This window comes from Pongo abelii, chromosome 8 (assembly GCF_028885655.2).
Source record: "Pongo abelii isolate AG06213 chromosome 8, NHGRI_mPonAbe1-v2.0_pri, whole genome shotgun sequence".
Lineage (NCBI taxonomy): Eukaryota > Metazoa > Chordata > Mammalia > Primates > Hominidae > Pongo > Pongo abelii.
Window position 1 is genome coordinate 53,779,121 of NC_071993.2, and position 20,992 is coordinate 53,800,112.

The following is a 20,992-nucleotide window of genomic DNA, read 5'->3' on the forward strand; positions in this document are numbered from 1 at the left end:
AAATTTGATGAAACATATAGAACTACCCATCCACGATGCTCAATAGATCAAAAGCAAGATAAACACAAAGAAAACTATGCAAGGTAAAACATAATCCAATTGCTAAATACCAGTGGCTGAGAAATGTGGGTGGGCTTCATCAAATCTATTGAAGACCTGAATAGAACAGACAGACTGACTCTCCTGCAAGTAAGAGAGAATTTCATCCTGCCTGACTGCTTTGAGCTGGGAGGTGGTTTTTTTTCCTGCCATTTTTGAACTGAAGTATCAGCTTTTTATGTCTTGAGCCTGCCAGGTTTTGAACTGGAAGTACACCATTGGCTCTGCTGTTTCCAGCTTACTAACCACAAATTTTGGGACTTGTCAGCCTCAATAATCATAGGAGCCAATTCCTTACACACACACACACACACACACACACACACACACACACGTTATGCATATGTATAAAATTATATATAATTATATATTATATTTAAGTATAATCATATCTATCTATTCCAAAATTGGGTCTCTAATCTGATTACATTTAAAGTTGCTAATAACTTTATTTCCAATTGTAAAGAGAGCACTAATAGTCCATGGCATGATCTAGCAATAAAGATATCACCACTGGATACTCCTAATCAAGCCTTATAAGAGACAAGGAGCTGGGTAACTGTGTATACTTTCAATTATTTTCCTCACACTAACAAATATAATAAGACTCACCAGGTGTTTCTAATGTGAAGTGATACTAAGTGGACAAAGGATGAAAAACACTTAATAGTAAGTATGTGAGTAAATACAAAGGCTTTTCTCATTTTTAAATTTCCTTAAAAGATAATTGATTGTTTAAACAAAAATAATAACAACGTACTGTGTGGTTTATAACATATTAAAGCAAAATATGTAATGATAGCATGATGGACAGAATGGAGGAAACGGAAGTATATGGTTGTAAGGTCTTATATTGTACATAAAGTGTTATAATAGTATATTTGTAATGAGCTAATGATACATATTGTATACCCTCATGCAACCACTAAACACGAAGCCAGAGTTATAGCTAATGAACTCACAGTGGAGATAAAATAGAACCATAAACATTTTTAATTCCTCTAAAAGAAATCAAGAAAAGAGAAATAAAGGATGAAGAACAGATGAAATAAGCAGAGAACAAATGACAAATGGTAGATTTATACCCAACTATACTGATAATTATATAAAATGAAACTGGTCTAAAAATTCCAATAAAAAGACAAATATTTTTAGACTGTATAATAAGGCAAGACTCAACTCTATGTTGTCTAAAGACCTCAATAATTTAAAGGCACAGGTAGGTTAAAAGTAAGAGGATGGAAAAAAATATACCATGTAGAACCAATTACAAGAAAGTTGGAGGGGCTAGTTAAATAACAGAAAAATTAAACTTCAGAACAAGAAATATGCAGAACAAGAAATAAACAAGAACATTTCATAAAGATAAATGTATCAGAAAGAGAAAAATTGTAAACATATATTCACCTAATAATAGAACTTTAAAATATGACAAAGAAATGGACAGAAATGTAGGGGGAAGTAGAGAAATCTACACTTATATTTACAAATTGTTGTACTTGTTTCTCAGTAGCTTATAAAACAAGTAGAAAAAATGAATAAAGGAGAGGGACACTTGAACAATACTGCTAACCAAATTGATTTAATTGATGCCTATAGAACCTTCTACCTAAATACAGATTTTTAGGTGGAGTGTTCTATATCCTAGGAATGCAAAGTCAGTTTAATCAACAGCGCAATAAATCAATCAATGCAATTCACTATATTCATAGAATCCACATTGTTTTCAACTGAACACAAAACTTTCATTATAATGGACCATATCTGGGGCAGAAAACAAGGTTTTATACATTTAAGAGGACCAAAATAATATAGAACATGTTATCTAAATTCAGTGGAACTAAAATAGAAGTTAATAGCAGAAGGATATCTAGAAAATCCCCAAGTATTTGGAAATTGAGCAACATACTTTTAAATAATACATGGATCAAAGAGAAAATCACAAAAGATATTTTAAAATAATTTTTCCTAAATAAGAATTAGAACACAGAATATCAAAATTTTTGTAATGATTAGAGACAAATTTATAACTTTAAATGATTTTTATTAGAAAATATAAAAAGTCCAAGGTCAATGATTTAAGCTTTACTTTTAGAAGTTGGAAAAAGAGGAGCCAATTAAACCTAATGTAAGTAGAAGAAAGGAAATCAAATTAATAGCAGAAAACAATGTAATAGAAAAAGGAATAATAAAGAAAGTCAATAAGATAAAAAGTTCTTTGAAAAGATCAATAAAATTGATAAACTCCTAATAAAAAGTCATAAAACAAACTACCAGCATCACTAATAAAAGAGGGAATAAAAATTACAGACTATGTAGAGATTAAAGAAATAATATGGGGATATTATAGAAGCTTTATGGCAACAAATTTGACAACCCAGAGGAAATGGGAAAATTTTTCAAAAGAAAAATTACTGAAGCCCAGTGAAGAAAAAATAGATAATCCAAATAGCTCTATAACCATTAAAGAAATTAACTTTGTAATTAAAAACCTTCACACAAGGAAAATTCCAGGCTCCAATGACTTCACTAGTGAATTCAATCAAATATTTAAGGAAGTAGTAGTATCACTTTTATACAAACTTGCAGAAAGTAAAGGAGGAGGAAAGACTTTCTAACTTAATTTATGAGATCAGCATAACCCTGATATCAAACTCAGAGAAAAGATACTACAAGAAAGAAATCTTATAGGCCAATGTCCACAAGGAATATACATGCAGTTGGGCACCATGGCTCACGCCTGTAATCCCAGCACTTTGAGAGGCTGAGGTGGGTGGATCACTTGAGGCCAGGAGTTCAAGACCAGCCTGGGCAACACGGTGAAACCCCGTCTCTACTAAAAATACAAAAAATTAGCTGGGTGTGGTGGTGTACACATGTAATCCCCGCTACTCAGGAAGCTGAGGCAGGAGAATCATTTGAACCTGGGAGGTGGAGGTTGTAGTGAGCTGAGATCGTACCACTGCACTCCAGGCTGGGAGACAGAGCAAGACTCTGTCTCCAAAAAAAAAAAAAAAAAAAGGAATATACATGCAAACATCCTTAAAATATTTTAGTATGTTGAATCTAGGAGTATATGTAGAGGGTAATACACCATGACCAAGAGTGCTTATCCTAGAAATACAAAGTTAATCAGTGCAATTGACCAATCAATGAATGCAATGCTAGCAGTTTAAAGCAGAAAACCCATGTGATGACCTAGATAGATGTTATAAAAGCATTTGACAATATGCAATACTCATTCACGATGTACTTTTTTAAAAAAAATAAAATCCTCTTAAAACACTGGAGTAGAAGGGAAATTCATCAACCTGAAAAAATGCAGTCATGAAAAACCTACAGGTATTATCAAATTTGATAGTGAAAGACATAATGTTTTCCTCCTCAGGTTGGGAGTGAGGCAGGAATGTCCACTTTTGCCATGGTCATTCAACATTGTACCAGAAGTCCTAGGTGGTGCAATAAGGTAAGAAGAAATACCGACATAAGATTTGAAAGGAGGAAGTAAAACTGAATCCATTCATAGAAGAAATAATAATGTACTTGAAAATCCTAAGGAATTTACAAAAAGTTACTAAAATAAGCGAATTTAGCAAGGTCATAAGATACAATGGTCAATAAACAAAAGATCAGTTGTTTTTCTAAATTGTGGCAATTTGGAAGATTAAATTATATAAATAATACTGTCTATAGTACCATTTGAAAATACTTACAAGATGAGCAAAACCTCTATGTAAAAAACTATGAAACATTGCGGAGACAAAGTGAGTTGCCAATATTGTTAAGAAGTCAGCTCTCCTGATTTTTGGTTGAAATTGACAAAGCGATTCCAAAATCTACATGGAAGTACAAATAATCTAGAATAGTCAAAGCAATTTTTACAACGAATGAATGTTGAGGACTTATCTACTTTATTTCAAGATTACAGGAAAGCCAGTAATGAAGACATGTGGTATAGGTTTCAGTTTAGACAATTCGTCAGTGGAACAGAATCAGATGTCCTGTTTCCAGACATACATAATATGTTGATTTCTAAGAAGTTGCCAAAGTAATTTGATGGGGAAAAAGACAGTCTTTGAATAAATGGTGCTAAAACAAGTGAAGATCTATATGTGAAAAAAGTGAACTTCAACCCTTACCTATACCATAACTTGAAATGGATCACAGACAAAAATAAAAGCTAAATTTGTAAAGCTTCTAGAGAAAAACATAAGAGAAAATCTTCACAACTTGGGCAGGCAAAGATTTCTCAGGGCACATAAAATTTTCAAGGAAAAAAATTGATAAATGGGACTTATTGAAATTAAAAGTTTTTGATCTACAAAAGACACCATGACGAAAATGAAAGGGCAAGTTGCAGACCAGGAGAAAATATACACAGGTATTTGGCAAAGTAACGGTATGCAAAAGTTAAAAAGCACCCTGGAAGATCAGTAAGAAGAACACAAAACAACTTGATCAAAATGGGCAGAAAATTTTGAGCAGACACTTCCCAAAACAACCAATAAACACATGAAAAGATGCACTGCAGCATTACACATCAGGGAAATGTGACGACCCCTCACACCACGAGGATGCCTGAACTTAAAGATCGACAATTCAGAATCTTTGTAAGAATTGGGAGCAACTAGAACTCTTGTACAATGTTAGTGGAAATTCAGGATTAATACTGTCACTTCGAAAAACAGTTTGGAAGTTTCTTATGAATTTAAATATATACTTACTATACAAACCAGAAATTTCCACATCAAGTTAAAAAGCTGCACAGCAAAGGAAATGACAAAGTGAAGAGACAGGCGACAGAACGGGAGAAAATATTTGCAAACTACCCATCTGATCAATAACCAGAATCTATGCAAAGCTCCAACAACTAAATAGGAAGAAATCTAATAATATAATTAAAAATGGGTAAAATATCTGAATAGACACTTCTCAAAAGAGGTCATACAAATGACACACAGGCATATGAAAAGGTGCTCAACATCATTGACTATCAGAGATACGCAAATCAAAACTACAATGGGATCTCATGTCAACCCAGTTAAAGTGGCTTTTATCCAAAAGAAAGGCAATAACAAATGTTGGTGAGGATGTGGAGAAAAGTGAACCCTTATACACAGTTGGTGGGAATGTAAATTAATACAGCCACTAGGATGAACAGTATGTAGGTTCCCCAAACAACTGAAAATAGAACTACCCTATGATCCAGCAATCCTACTGGTAGGTAAATACCCAAAAGAAAGGAAATTAGTATATCAGAAAGATAGCTGCACTTCCATGTTTATTGCAACACTATTCACAATAGCCAAGATTTGAAATCACTCTAATTGTTCACCAATAGACAAATGGATAAAGAAACTGTGGTACATATATACGATGGAGTATGATTCAGCCATAAAAAAGAATAAGATCCTGTCATTTACAACAACATGGATAGAATTAGAGGACATAATGCTAAATGAAATAAAAAAGGCACAGAAACACAACTTTTGCATGTTCTTACTCATTTGTGGGAGCTAAAAATTAAAAATATTGAACTCATGGAGAGAGAGAGTGGAATGATTGTCACCAGAGCTGGGAAAAGGTTGTGGGTGTGGGGGGTGGGAAATGGGGATGGTTAATGGGTACAAAAGTAGAGTTAAATACAATGAATAAGATGTAGTATTTGATAGCACAACAGGTTGGCCAGTCAACGATACTTTTTAGTATATTTAAAAATAAGTAAACTTGTATAATTGGAAGGTTTGTATTACAAAGAAATGATAAATGCTTGAGGTGATGGATACCTTGTTTACCCTGATGTGATTATTATGCATTGCATGCCTGTATCAAAACACCTCGTGTACTCCATAAATATATACACCTACTATGTACCCATAAAAATTAAAAAAAAACACAGAAATTCCTCTCCCAGGTATTTATTTACTCAAGAGGAATAAAAACACCTGTGTTCACAAGGACTTATAAACAAATATTTATAACAATTTTAGTAGCCTCAAACTTGGGAAAAACCCCAAACAGTAGAATGGATAAGCAAATTGTGATATAGCTGCAGAATGGAACACTACCCAACATTAAAACAGGAGAGATTACAGATACACATGACAAGGAGAATGGAGCTCAGAAACATTATGATGAGTGAAAGGAGCCCACACAAGAGACTACAGTCATGGTGGTATAGTTTGGCTGTGTCCCCACCCAAATCTCATCTTGAATTCCCATGTGTTGTGGGAGGGACCCAGTGGAGGGTACTGGAATCATGGGGGCAGATCTTTCCTGTGCTGTTCTCATGACACTGAATGAACCTCATGAGATGTGATGGTATTATAAGGGGGAGTTCCCCTGTACAAGCTCTCTCTTTGCCTGCTGCCATCCATGTAAGATGTGACTTGCTCCTCCTTGCCTCCCGCCATGATTGTGAGGCCTCCCCAGCCACTTGGAACTGTAAGTCTATTAAATCTCTCTCTTTTTTTTTTTTTTTTGTAAATCGCCCAGTCTTGGGTACGTCTCTATCAGCAGCTTGAAAATGGATTAATACACAACGATGCTCAATGACAGTGATGCGTTCTCAGAAACACATCATTAGGGGATTTTGTCATTGTGTGAACATCATAGAGTGTACTTACACAAACCTAAATGGTACAGCCCACTACATACCTGGGCTCTATGGCATAGCCTGTTGCTCCTAGGCTACCAATCTGTGCAGCGTGTGACTGTACTGAATACTGCAGGCAACTGTAACACAGTAATATTTGTATATCCAAACATAGCTAAACATAGGAAGGGTAGAGTGAAAATACTGCATAGAAGATAAAAAGTAGTGCACCTCTGTGGGGCATCTACCATGAATGAAGCTTGCAGGTCTGGAAGTTGCTCTGGAAGAGCTAGTGAGTGAGTGGTGAGTGAATGTGAAGTCCCAGGACATCATTGCACACTATTACAGATTTTATAAACACTATACACTTAGGCTACACTAAATGTATTTTAAATTTTTTCTTTCTTCAATAATAAATGAACCTTAGCTTCTTTATGTTATCAACTTTATTTTTTTAGCCTTTTGACATTTTTATATTAATACTTAGCTTAAGACACACGTTGTATAGCTGTACAAAAATATTTTCTTTCTTTATATCCTTATCCTATAAGCTTTTTTCTTTTTTTAAATTTTAAATTAGAAAAAAATTAAAATGAAGACACACACATTAGCCCACACCTACCCAGGGTCAGGATTATCAATATCACTGTGTTCCACCGCCGCATCTTGTGCTACCAGATGGTCTTCCGGGGCAGTCACGCACATGGAGCTGTCATCTCCTGTGATGAGAGTGCCTTGCTCTGGAATCCCTCCTGAAGAATCTGCCTGAGGATGTGCTACATTAACTTTTTTTTTTAATAAGTAGAAGGAGTGCATTCTAAAAGAATCATGAAAGTATAGTATAGTAAATACATAAACTGCTGACAGTCATTTGTTATCATTGTCAAGTACTATTCACTGTACATAATTCTATGTGCTAGATTTTATACAACTGGCAGTGCAGGTTTGTTTACACCAGCATCACCACAAACACCTAAATAATACATTGCAGTAGGTTGTTGCCAGGCGATAAGATTCTTTCAACTCCATTATAATTTAATGGGACCACCATCTGTAGTTGACTGAAGTGTCACACAGCATGTGACTGTATGCATATTCACCTCCTAGAATCCGGACTCACACGAAGAAGTAGGGTATGCCCTGCTCGCAACCATGTTTTATTTCCTAGTTTCTTCCATTGGCCACTTTCTTCTTCAGGCTGGAGACTTCCCTCCCATCCCCACTGGTGTTCCCAGTCTCTCTGCCTCCTAAGTCTTCCTCTGTTGCTTTCTGGGGACCAGCTTGTGCAGCAGTTTTGTATCACTGTAGGGTAGGGCTTCACTGAGCCCTGTCCTGTGTCCTTCCCTGGCTCACTGCGTCCTGCCTTCCCTTCCTCGCACAGCCCAGGGCCTGACACTGCCCCCTGCAGTTGGTCGTTTAGGAGCAGGGCACTCAGGGAAGGAGATGGCTCTGCTTCGAGTATAGCCTGGGCACCATCCACAAATGCCCTGGTGTTTGAACTCACCTGTGCATCCCAGATACAGGTATAGTCTCTCCAAAAGAAAGGGTGTAGGAAATATTTTTACTTTTCCATCTTTCCAAAGTATCCTTCCCTTAGTATCTCAGCAACCATACCCGGAGAGGCTCTTTGGACTGTGGATGTAGTACTCAGCATCCTGGGCTGCAGATTCATTGATTTTCCATGCTTTGATTGGGTATAATGGTGCTCAGAGCTGAGCAAGGTTGGCAGTGAGTGGGCCACTGACATCAGCTTATTCATGATCTCTCTGTGCTCCGATTCTGACATGAACTTCCTTTTCTGTCTCAGAGGAGAGAGATTTCAGGGCTGTGAGCCTGAGGATGGACCGACACGCACGGTAGTTGCGTCTCTGAGGACTAGAGATGGCCAGGACCTAGGACCCCAGCTGGCCTCCGGATGCTGTGGCTGCTGGGGACCTGTGACCTAAGGCACAACCCTCAGCACATTTTCTTTCATTCCTGTCAATCTCCTGTGCTGGTGACTGGGCTGGGACTTCCTGCTGGCCTCCAGGGCCCCACCTGAGCCTCTGATCCCGGCCTCAGTCAGGCCCAGGCCTAGGGGGCCGGCTTCTTGTTTCCTTTCCCCAGAGCTCTCTGGGAGTCCTTACAATAGATTCCAACCCAGGCACTTTTGACAGTGAAAGAAGCTTTGTATTATTTTCTTAGGGCTGCCGTAACAAATTGCCACAAACTTCATGGTTTAAAAGAACAGAAATTTACTCTCTCACAGTTCTGGAAGTCAGAGGTCCGAAATCATGGTGTCACAGGGCTGTGCTCCCTACTTAGGCTCCAGGCAAGGTTCTTCTTTGCTTTCCTGCTTCCAGTAGCTCCAAGCTTGGCTCGTGGCTCTGATCTCTGCCTCCAGCCTCCCACGGGCTTCTCTGTGTGTGTCTCTCCTTTTCTGTCTCTTACAAGGACTGAGTACTCAAACTTATATCTAACAAAGTACTGGTATCAAAAATATAAAAATTACTCCTGCAATTCAATAATAAGAAGACAACTTAATTAAAAATGGCAAAGTCAGGATGAACTTACCCGAAGATCCTTAATTTAATTACATCTACAAAGCCGTTTTATCCAAATATGGTTATAGTCACAGGATCCAGGAGTTTGGACACAGACCAACCTTTTGTGGCGGCCACAATTCAACCCACTCCAGGATTTTAGTAATAATTATTCCATAACAAAAGGCAGAACACCACGACTGTCCCTCCATTGGCCTGCATGGCCTCCCAAACCTAAGGATACCTTAGAAGTGGCATCTCCGGCTCGGCGTGGTGGTTCATGCCTGTAATCCCAACCTTTGGGAAGCTGAGGCCGGCAGAGCACTTGAAATCAGGAGTTTGAGACCAGCCTGGGCAACATGGCAAAACCCTGTCTCCACTAAAAATACAAAAATTAGCCAGATGAGGTGGTGCACGCCTGTAATCCCAGCTATGTGGGAGTCTGAGGCAGGAGAATCATTTGAACTTGGGAGGTGAGGTTGCAGTCAGCCGAGATCGAGCCACTGCACTCCAGCCTGGGAGACAGAGTGAGGCTCTGTCTCAAAAAAAAAAAAAAAAAAAGTGTCATCTCCACCACTGGCTCCCTGGGCCACACACAGGCAGGGAGGAAAAAGACTCAGATCCCTCGTGTGCCTTCCACCGACGGCTTCGCCTCCTCCTCTAACAGGCCTGTCTGTGGTCTGATGTTGAATCCATGTGGCCCCCAGTCTATGCTGGAGGTACTCCCCGGCTATCCCTAGAAGCCAGTTGTATTAGTCCTTTTTCATGCTGCTATGAAGAAATACCCAAGACTGGGTAATTTCTGAAGAAAAGAGGTTTAATCGACTCACAGTTCTTCACAGGGCAGCAGGAGAGAGAATGAGTGTTAGCAGGAGAAATGCCGGGCACTTACAAAGCCGTCAGATCTCATGAGACTCACTCACTATCATGAGAACAGCATGGGGGAAACCGCCCCCATTATCCCATTACCTCCATCTATCTGGTCCTAACTTTAACATGTAGGGATTATGGGGATCGTAATTCAAGATGAGGTTTTGGGTGGGGACACAGCCAAATCATATCAATGATGTTATCCTCTCAGAACTCAAGAGAGGGGTGAGGGGTGGAAGAGGGCCGGGGGATGAGCCCATCTGAAGTGGCCAATGGAAGCAGTTGGCCTTCTGGAGAAGGAGGCAGGAAAGGCTGGGGAGGTAGGTGGCCTGGGAGGCCCAGAGGGTAGGGGGAGAACGTGGGGGTGGAGTGACAGCTGGACATCCCGAGGTAGGGACTGGAAAACGAGACCTAGGAAGTTCCAGATGTACCCACCTTTCTCTTCGTAACTTAATGCTGGTTGCACGACCTGTAGGTCGCATTGCAGGGGATTTGGGGTACGGTATGAGCTCTGTGGTTCCCTGCTTTGAGAAAAGGGATCCTCCTTACCAACTTTCTGTGTGATTGTGGTGGGGGTAATAATAAAGAGAGCCCCCCACTGCCCACCACAAGAGCAGTCAGAGGACCCACATTGGCCAGAGTGTGTTACACATTGGACGTGCTTATTAGGTTGGGATCAGCACGTGGACAGCGGGCCAACCAGGGTCCGTTGTTAGGAAACTGAGTGCTGGGAGAGGAGTTGTCTCTCCTTCGGCATGTGCTCTAAGGAGTCTGAGCTTGGACCTGCTGAGCACCATAGCTGTCTCCTGGGGAGCCTGTGTCTGAAGCTGAAGCCCAGTAGAGCCCTGCAGAGGCCAGAGATGGGGAAGGAAAGTTGAGGACCTTGCTTGGACTCCTGGATCCAACCTCACTTCAAAGTCATGGTCACGGATTTCCCAGTTAGAGAGCTTGCCTTGAGAGGTGGGGTCTCTGTCCCATCCCCTGGAATCTAGGTGAGCTCTATGACTTCTCTGACCCATAGAGTGAGGGACATGGTACTGTGCCTGCTTCTAAGCTCAGGGCTAAGAGGCTGTCAGCTTCCACTTCCTGCCTTTCTGATCCAGATGCCATGCTGTGAGAAGGCCCAAGCCACATGGAGGAGCTGTGCCTAGGCCTGCAGACCACAGCCCTCACTCGGTTCCCAGCTGCCAGCTATGTGAGGAAGCCACTTGGGATGTCCAGCCCTGTCGGGCTTTTGGATGACTCAGACGCCATCTGACTAACCCAGGGAGAGACCCCACACAACACCTGCCCGGCTTAGCCAAGCCAACTCCCTCAACTGTGAAAGATAGTGACAAATTATTGTTTTAAGCCACTAGGTTTTGAGGTTATTAAGCATTATTTAAAAATAATTAAAATTATTTCAAAAACTGTTTATTGTGACTGATATGGATGCCTAAGGTCCTTGCATAAATGTGTCCTCACTTGATTTAGATGCCAAAACAGGAATCTGCACCTTGAATCTCAACATAGAGCTCCATGAAGCTTTGGGTAGCCTCAAGAATTCTAGAGTGCAGGGGCTTAAATTCAAATAACTCTGGCAGAACACTGACGGCCTCCCTCCTCTGGCTGTATCACGCACAGCCCGCTTCAGCTAAGGGGATAGAAGGAGGGAGCCAGCATTTCTCTGAGAACCAATTATAAACACCTTGGGGGAACGCTCGTGATCAGTAAGATGCTTTCTGAGCATCGCTTTATGCATATGCTAAGAAGCTGGGGCAAGAGTAGCTTTTTTTTTTTAATAGTACATTTTATGTAAATTTTTATTGAAGTGAACAGACATATACAAAAATATACAAATTATAATTATATGGTTCGATTAATCTTTGCTAAGGGAACCATGTCACCAGCACTCAGATTAAGTAATTGAACATTGTAAGCACCCAAGAAACTGACTTGCACCCTGTGTTGGTCATGCCCCCCCAACAGTGATAGTCACCTCATTCTCCAGAGGCCTTAGGCATTACCTCAGGATCGTGGTGGAAGCTTCCCTGGGTGGGGCTCCTTGGGGACCAGCCATCCTGCAGTGGGCCCATGATAAGCACCTGTGGCACCATACCCCTGGCCAGCAGGCCTGCTGGGAACACCTGTAGGAAGATCTTGGCAGGATCATTGGCCATTGAGTCAGCTGCTTGCTCAACTTCATGATCAGAGATAAAGGTGAATGCAAATACTGTGGCCATGCCATGCTTAGGACTCAAGAATGGTGCAGCCTGTCTGTAGGCCAGGGAAGGACCATTAATATGGCTCCCAGCCAAGGGCCTCGGGGATTCTGAATGGCACAGTCTCTGCAGACCTTGCACTGTGTGGCTTCAGGTCTTCCAGGACAGCTAAAATGTGTGGGCCTTGAGGGTGCCTTTGGGTGCTCATAGCCTCATTAGGGAGATGGAGAGATGAGCAGATGTCACATATGCCAAGACAGTGGAAGCATTAAGAAAGGGGAAAGGATGGGGAGGATATCACCCCAAAGGTATGGGAAAGGGCCTGGTGTGTCTGGAAAGTGAAGAAGGCCAGTGTGGCTGGAACAAAAGGCACCTGGCCAGAGAACTGGGAGATGAGGGCAGACAAGGAGGAAGGGGCTTTCCAGGCAAGGCTGAAGCCTGGATTTACCCAGAAGGCAATGAAGACCCACCAGACACTTTAGGGGGCCCATGGTGTTGTAAAATGAAGCATTTGGGCTTTGTCCCAGGTTCCTGGAATGGAGCTTGGCATTTTCAGGGTGGCAGGAATGTCTTTGCTATTCATCATGGGTCCCTGGGGCCACACCAGAGTTTATGCTGACCAGGTGCTTCAAGGTGGGGCTCCATAGTTTCAGGATGCAGGCTGGCCAACCATGGAAAGACCAGCCATGTGAATAAAGGGTCAGGACTTTGAGCCACATGATATCAGCCTGACCTCTGGGGAGAGAGTGGGTATTGGAATTGAGTACAAAGTTGTAAGCAATGATTTCATCAATCATGCCTAGGTAACAAAACCCCAATAAAAACTCTGGACATTGTAGCTCAGTGGAGCCACCCTGGCTGGTAATCGTATAACCATGTTCTGGGAGGCTTCGCATTTGGGAATCTCCCCAAACCTCTCCCTGTGCATCTTTTCATTTAGCTTGTCCTGATTTGTACCAATCAATAAAACTGGAATTGTAAGTACAGAGGTTGGTGAGTCATTCTAATGAATTATTTATTCAACTTGAAGCCCTGAGTGGGAGCCTTTATCTTGGTAGCCAGTGATTGGAAGTGTGGGTGCACTGGGAATGCAGCTGGCATCCTGTGGGGCCCTAAGTCTGTGGCATCTGTGCTAACAGCAGGTGGTTACTGTCAAGACTTTCTTCACTCAGTCAGGTCTGTGCTTCAGGTGCACTGCTCTGTGGAGTGGGGAGGGGGCCCGGAGTGCATTTCAGCTCATGGGGCTCATGATTTGAACTCAGGCCTAATATGTTAATGAGCAGACACCTGACCAAGCCCTGGGGGCCTCAAAAAACCAAGACAGGGGAAGCATCAAGAATGTGATGAGAGAGTACGCGGCCATGGGAGTGTCACCTTTGCCTCCTCTTCTCCCTGTGGCTGGAAAGGCTGGCCTATCTGGCTGCCCAAGGATAGATGGGGAGAGGTTTAACTGAATCACCTACTGTGTTGGGTAAAGTAAACTGTCGTCATTGCAAATATAATCAGGACTGTATTTTAACAGTAGAAAATGTGATTATGACGACATATTTATTAGCTCCTTTCACCTGGGTGGATCTGAGGACATTTCAGAAAATAAGTTATTGGAATTGCTTGGCCTACCTCACACACTTACACACACACACACTCACACACACTCACAGAGACACACACTTATAAGCACACACAGTCCTGTGCATGCACACAAGTGTATACATACCCACGCACATTTCCACATGCATGTGTGTGCACACTTACATACACAAACACACAGAGACACACCCTTACAGGGCATCTGGTGCTCTGGCCTGCTCTGACACGCAGCCCCTCCTGGGAGTGGGCAGTAAGCATTGGGGGGAAATGTAGGTACTCCCTGGGGAAGCTGGAAGGCTGACCACCTGACGAGCAGCAGGGCGCACTCACTGGAGCCCCTGCCTGGATGAGCTGGCTTTGCTCAGCTCCAGCTGCGGTTCCCTCTGTAGACTGTGGGATCAGAAAGCCCTCATCACATGATGTAACTCTCACAAGGCTGCAATCTACTTCCCTGTCTGGGTCCCAGAGGCTCCAGGCTCTTTGTGGAGTCACCTTCTTGGGCAGCCATGGTTCTGCGGAGCTGCTTGTCAGAGAGCGCGCAGGCTCTGGAGTCAGTCAGACCTGGGTTTGACTGCTGATTCCATCTCTTACCTGCTGTATGGCCATGAGCAAATGCCTATTCTCACTGGGACTCAGTTTCCTCATCTACAAAGTGAAATGTGTTCATAATTCCCTTATGGTCAGTGAGGATGGAATGGGATAACATTCTGCATCCTGCCTGGCACCACAGGCATATGAGGTGTTCGATAAGTGAATGTTTGATTGTGTCAGACAAGAAAGCTGCCTGCCCTCCTCCTCCTCGGCTCTGTGCAGGGACTGGGGTGGATGAGAAAGCCCATGTTTCCTGAACACCTGTTTGCACCAGGCACATATTTGGCTGCTGCCTGGATGTCCTTCTCAGGTTCCAGCTCAGGTCTTTTGGACCAGTCACCTGGTCTGGGGTAGGGATGCCTGGAACAGCCCTAGCGGCAAGGCCATATCTCGCCAGGCTGCCAGGATGAGCTGAGCATTGTGTCCACAGTGGGCATCTGAAGGAAATATGCAGTGGTCCATTTCCAAGACCAAGTGCCTTGAATCGGCTTAGGTCAGCAAACTATAGAAGCAACAGGACATATTAGGCCCCTGCTTGGATAGCTGATGCCTGCTTCTCGGCCTCCCCCTTCCTCCCTCTTCCCCACCCACTTAGTTGCCCTCACCCGAATCAAAGAAGTTTAAGATAAAACTTTATTAGTCTGCAAGATAGCTTGATTTGTCTCTTCTTGTTAGCCTGCCTAGCTACTTAGGTCATAAGTCAAATACTTGAAGAGCCCCTGAGCTGACTAGGATTGCAATGCATTGTGAGCTGCAACAAAATGCAGCAAGACAACCCTAAAAAAAACACCTAAAGCTCCTGCCTAACAATCAATAGGCAACATCCGGGAAGATTGTGACCCCATAGTACTCAGTCTATGAGCAACTGGGGGAGGGACCCGTACTCTAGGGATAAACTGCTTGCTGAAACTGCTGGGTGTGCTTGTCCATCAGACACCCGATCTTGCAAGATCATCATTAAAAGTTTCACTTCCGCTGTTCTCCAGGTCTCTGAGTCCATTCTTTGGGTTTGGACGGGTAAGTTTGTTTCTCACATGTACAAGCCAGAGGTCCATGGGTGAGAATCGGGGGCCAAGGAGCTTTGTCCATGGGGCCGTAATGGGATGAGAAGGCAGAGGTTATCAAACTCTGAGGGCTGGAGGCAGACATGGTTTCTACCTCTTATCTCATTTCCTACTCATTTAGCCTTCGGAGGCAGGCACTGCCGCTATCCCACCGAGGAGTCGTCTGACACTGTGGGCGGTGAAGGCCACAGTTACCCGGTGAGTAGCCGGGCTGGACTCCACCCTTGCTCCCTCCTACAATCAACCTCCTGCTCCTCCCAACAACTTTCCTGAAAGGAGGCAGTGACCACTGTGCCCTTGCAGCCTCCCCGGCAACCGACTTCTGAATTATCCCACTGCAGAGATCTCATTACCGCAGCGAGTGTGGCTCCAGCCTCCCCTCCCTCGGCCGCTAATGAGCGCCCTAATTTGATTGCCTCCAAATGAGTGTGATGCAAAATTAAAAGATGCCAGAAGACATGACCATAAATCCAGTGAGTTGGCTTCAATTTATTATGTTTGAATTCAATTAGATTTCTCCTCCGATCTTTTCCGAATATTTATCTAGCTGCTGGCTACAGAACGATAACTGGAAGGGGCTATTACTGTTTAATTCCAGCCTCCTCCATTCAGCTTGGGCTCTGGCAATACCGTTGGATGGAAAATCTCAGCCTGGATGTGGGGAGGTCAAGGGAATTCAAGGTCAGCTGCTGAGCCTTCTGCCAGCCAGCCAGCATATTTCCTGTTGGGGAAGGGATTCAAAGCAATATACCCTATTAAAATGTTTTAAAAATGATTTTTAGTGCATAAACACTACAAGAGACTCCACAGAAGGGAGTGCTGGTGTCAAGGCCTTTGTTGTGTGACAGGCAGCAGGGGGGATGGGGATCTGGGGTCTGGGCTCAGCCTGGCCACGAACTTTGTGTGACTAGGGAAAATCACGAACCTTTTCCAGCCTTGGCTTCTCCATTTGCAAAATGAAGGAGTTGGACTCTGGGACCCGTTTTCAGTGGCTCTGGATTCTGCACTGCTACTCTCCTTTTAGTTTCACGGTGTTTGCCCCCTCTCCTTCCCCACCCCGACAGCCATGGGTCCTGCTTGACCCTGGGAACCTGACTTCTTTAAGCTGCGTCTCGGGCTTTCTTACTGACTGGGCAGAGGTTGGAATTAGCCAGTGGGAGACTCTAGCTGGAAGGCAAAAGTATAGGAAGAGAGAGAGAGTGGTCAGGGTATCCCCCCACCCCGTCCCCACTGCCCCTGCCCAAGGCTGTGTCTCTCCAAGACATCAGCTCCTGCTGGAAGCCCCTTCTCCACATCTCCAGCTCTTACTCGCTCTGGCAACACTATTCCTCTCTGTCTCTTTAGCCCCATGGGTAACAGCATCCTAGAGTTGTTTGTCTTCATGCTTCTCAACATCCTTTGTTCATCCTCTTCACCTGCCCACGCTTCTGTAAGGACTACTGCCATTAAAGTCTCATCATTTGAACCATTCAATGCCATTTCTTGCCATGACCCTGAACAACGCAGATGCTAAATCCACATTTCGACTGCGGTTTTCCATGGAGGGCTCCCCAAGTCTAGAGGGGAGCTGAGACAAAAGCATTGCTGGCTTGGGAGCCTGTTGTGCAGTTGGGGAGGTCCTAGAGCACCGAGGCCAAGCTGGGGAGACGTTGTCCCTATGGGCATGGCCAGGCCTCCAGCCTCAGGGAGGAGAGGGAGACGGTGATCGTGGAGGGGAGACCCTGGGAGTGAGGAGCCAGGGGAATGGTTCCACCCTGCCTCTCCCCCCAACCTCCGGAGAGCGAAAGACGATGGGATGTGGGATGAGGGCAAAGGGGAAGAGGAAGAGGCTTCCTGTCCTGCTGGGTCCTTAGCCAAGTTGGAAGTGGGAGAGTGAGAAGCCCCCGTCGAGGGCAAAGGAATGTGCCCCCAGCGGAGGAGAGAGAGGCTGATGACACAGAAGGCTCATTTGCTCTGAAATGGGCCTCCCAATGGAACAGTGACGAGGAGGCAGAGTCAGTGGTGGCGGAAGAGCAGGAAGGAGAGGGGTCCCAGAGCAGGATGGAGGGAGCGGCAGGGAGATGGGTGGATGGCCAGGGCTGGCCTATGGGGCGATGACCAAAGGTTGCAGGGGTGGGTTCAGGAATGGGACCAATGAAGGCTCCTGATTTATGGCTTCCAGTTTTGGTGTAAGTCAATGACCCAAATCCCTGGAGGAGGATGGGGAATCTGACTCTGAATATGTGGCCCAGGAGCCCTGCATGAAGGAGCTGGAGCCTGAAGAGTAACTCTGCACTGAGCACTAGGCCTGGGTCATGGCCGACCAGCATCCTAGGGCCACAGCTGGCTGCCTGGGGCCTCTGCTGGCAGGGCAGGCCGAGTTCTGCCTCAGTGGCTCCCACAGCTTGGACCTAGTGCTGCCCGTTGCAGGAATGGAGGGAAGCCTGGCAGTGAATGTTGATTTACCTGGAGACGTCTGGGGATGAGCAGCCACCAGGAGGGATGATGCTCCCGGCCGTCTGAAAGACCAGGGCTGATAAAGAAGGGATGTGAACGTAAGAGATGGATGTGGATGGGAGCAGGTGGCCTTAGTGAGCTTCCTAGCCTTGGGGCTTTGGGTGGCTGTGACCTGTGAGTCTGTAGGAAACTTGGGTACCAGGAACCCAGGCCAAGACTTCTGGGCAAACAGAGTTGGGATCTAGGGAAAGAGTCTGGGCTCCAATCCAGACCCCAGAGATGCAAAGGCAAATCAGATCCTGGCCAGCTGCTCTCTCTGTTGGCTCCCAGTCCTCCCCTCAGACCCAGGGCTGTAGGCCAGACTGGCAGGGGCAAGAGGCAGGAGCCAAGTGGGACATGTCCAGTGTCCTGGCCAAACATACACTGGACGCAGATGAGCCATATGCCTGGGAAACAGAGAAATGGGGCGAGGCCAGGTCTTCTTGTGAGAATGAATGTGCCTTACTCTCTCCTGGAGAGAGGGTGACCACAAGAGTTCATTCACTCATTCGTAATTGCTTTTTGATTTAAGCAGGCGAGTTTGTTGTTTAACAGGCTGGGAACATCTCTCTTTTATTGAAACGTGACATAGCAGGTTAAACTCCTAAAGATTCAGCACAGCAGATGAAAATCAAGGAGTTTCCTTCTTAAAAAGCATAACTTGCATATGAATGAAGATGATTCCAAATTATGTTTTTTCCCCATGACCCTAAAATTTTATCCCAAATGGAGTTATAATATTAGATATTGATCAGATCAGCATTTCATATTAAAGCTCAGGACATCCATCTAAATATTTAAAAATCTTTCACTCTCACAGCACATCTTGTGATCAATGTAAAACAAACAGATAGGAACAAATCAAATATGAGAGAAGGGTTTATGGTGAGACAAAACAGTTTCTATCCTCTCCCCTCCCCAGTCCTGGCCTCACTCTCCAGAGGCAACTTCTTGTAAACATTTCCATTTTTAGTACTTCTGGTGGGTGCCTCCACAACGCTTAGTAGCATGTATAGGCACCCTTATTTTTTTATTCATCTGGAGAAAATTTATCTACCTCCTATGACGGAACATAAGAAATGACCTCATTATGCACCTCTGCTTCCTCCCTTCATCTTTCCAAAGTTTTATCATTTTGGCATAATTATTTTTAGTTTTCTGTTATTTACTTTTAAAACTTTAAACCATATAATTGTACTTTGATTCTGCATTCCATCCACCTCAGGGAGGGTAACGGTCTGGGGTGGCCAGGTTGGGTCTGTTCCCATACCCTCCCCTTCTTCTGAAAGGACTCTCCCCTCCCTCTCGGGGGCCTGTGCCCATGTCCAGCCAGTCACAGAGCCAGGCATATGTCCTGGGCACTGGCCACTGTAGGATACAGGCATGCTCCCCAATCTTGACCACTAAGAATCCTCCAGGACTTTCACTACTAAAACTGCTCTCTTCAGGTCACAGCAGTAACTATCAGTTCAACTACACCAAAGGTTTCCGAAGACAATGGCTTCTCCACCCAAGCAGGTTGTATATAAATTCCAAATAGAACTTGGCATCACCCTGAAGGAATTCTAACTTCACACTGTTGGGGAAATTTACCAAGATGGCTTCAGAGTAGACTAACTTTACGCAGCACATTAAAAAAAAGACATTTATTCAGCGTCATGATCGGACTATCACATTTAGCAATCAACGGCATGGGTGCAAAAAAAAATCTACATTAAAACCCTGTGTTGGAATGCTTTACACTTTCCACAGAACAGAAACTAAAATAACCTGTTATACCATTAGTCACAAATACAGTCCTCAAGTTTTTTGCCCATGCACATGAGTATTTGTCTAAAACATGTCTTCTTTGTAGCAGCTAGGCCCTGCCACCACTGTGCTTGGCTGAGTTCACAAATCTGTTGTAACCTGTAGCTTCCCTGTCACTTTTCTGGCTCTCCTCTCCTGCTAAGCTTTGTTTCCTGATTAAAATCTGCCACTGCCATAGCTACTGCTGCTGCTGGAACCACCATAGTCACCTTGGTTTCGTGGTTTTGCAAAGCACTGGCCTCCACCGCCATAGGGGCCAGAGCTTCTGCCTCCAAAATTTCCTCCCTTTGTGGGTCCAAAATTTGAAGACTCATTGTTGTAACTGCCAAACTCATTGTAGCTTCCACCACCTCCAAAATTGCTTCCATCATTACCAAATCCACGATAGCCATCCCCACTGCCACCATATCCACCACCACCACGGCTGCCACCAAAGCCACCACGACCACTGACGTTTCGTCCATGACCAAAGTTGTCATTCCCACCGAAACCACCTCCATGACCACCGCCAAAGTTTCCAGAACCACTTCGACTTCTTTGGCTGGATGAAGCACTAGCCATCTCTTGCTCTGACAGGGCTTTCCTAGCTTCACAGTCGTGGTCATTCACAGTATGGTATTTCTGAATGACCATCTTATCCACGGAGTCATGGTCGTCAAAGGTTACAAAGGCAAGGCCCCTTTTCTTGCCACTGCCTCGGTCAGTCATGATTTCAATCACCATTAAAAGGGATTATCCAAGCAAAATCATGGAGTTATTGGTTATAAAAGTAATTGTTGGCACATCCTATGCAATGTATCTAATTGAATAATGGTACCAGATAAAATTATAGATGGGAATGAAGCTCGTGTGTCATCCATTATCATGTGTAATCAATAAACATTTAATTCTCTTAAAAAAAATAAAACTGTTCTCTTTTGTTCTGGGATTACCTCTAGAAAGGAAATGTAAAATCGGCTCTTGTAGGGTGCCTCCAGGCCCCTGACATGTGGAAAGATCGTGCAGGAGAAAACCAACCCAGAGGTCAGTGGAGGCGGAGAGGAAGTTGTGAGAGAGTTCAAGCTGTGGTGGTGAGAAAGGCAGCTGGTCCTGCTCACTGAAGCCTCCATTGCTTCCAGACTGTCACAGTTACACTGACCTGACAATTTCAGTATTAGCATTAGAGAATTGTTTCAG

At 44.0% G+C, this 20,992-nt stretch overlaps 1 protein-coding gene across 1 annotated transcript; it reads right to left on the minus strand.

Annotated features, from left to right (window-relative positions):
* Positions 1-19,494: 19,494 nt before the first annotated feature.
* LOC112135136 (heterogeneous nuclear ribonucleoprotein A1-like) lies at positions 19,495-20,530 on the minus strand. The gene has a single exon (XM_054522246.2). It carries the CDS (start codon positions 20,522-20,524, stop codon positions 19,973-19,975), a length of 552 nt encoding a protein of 183 aa, XP_054378221.2. The 5' UTR covers positions 20,525-20,530; the 3' UTR covers positions 19,495-19,972.
* Between the last annotated feature and the right edge of the window lie 462 nt (positions 20,531-20,992).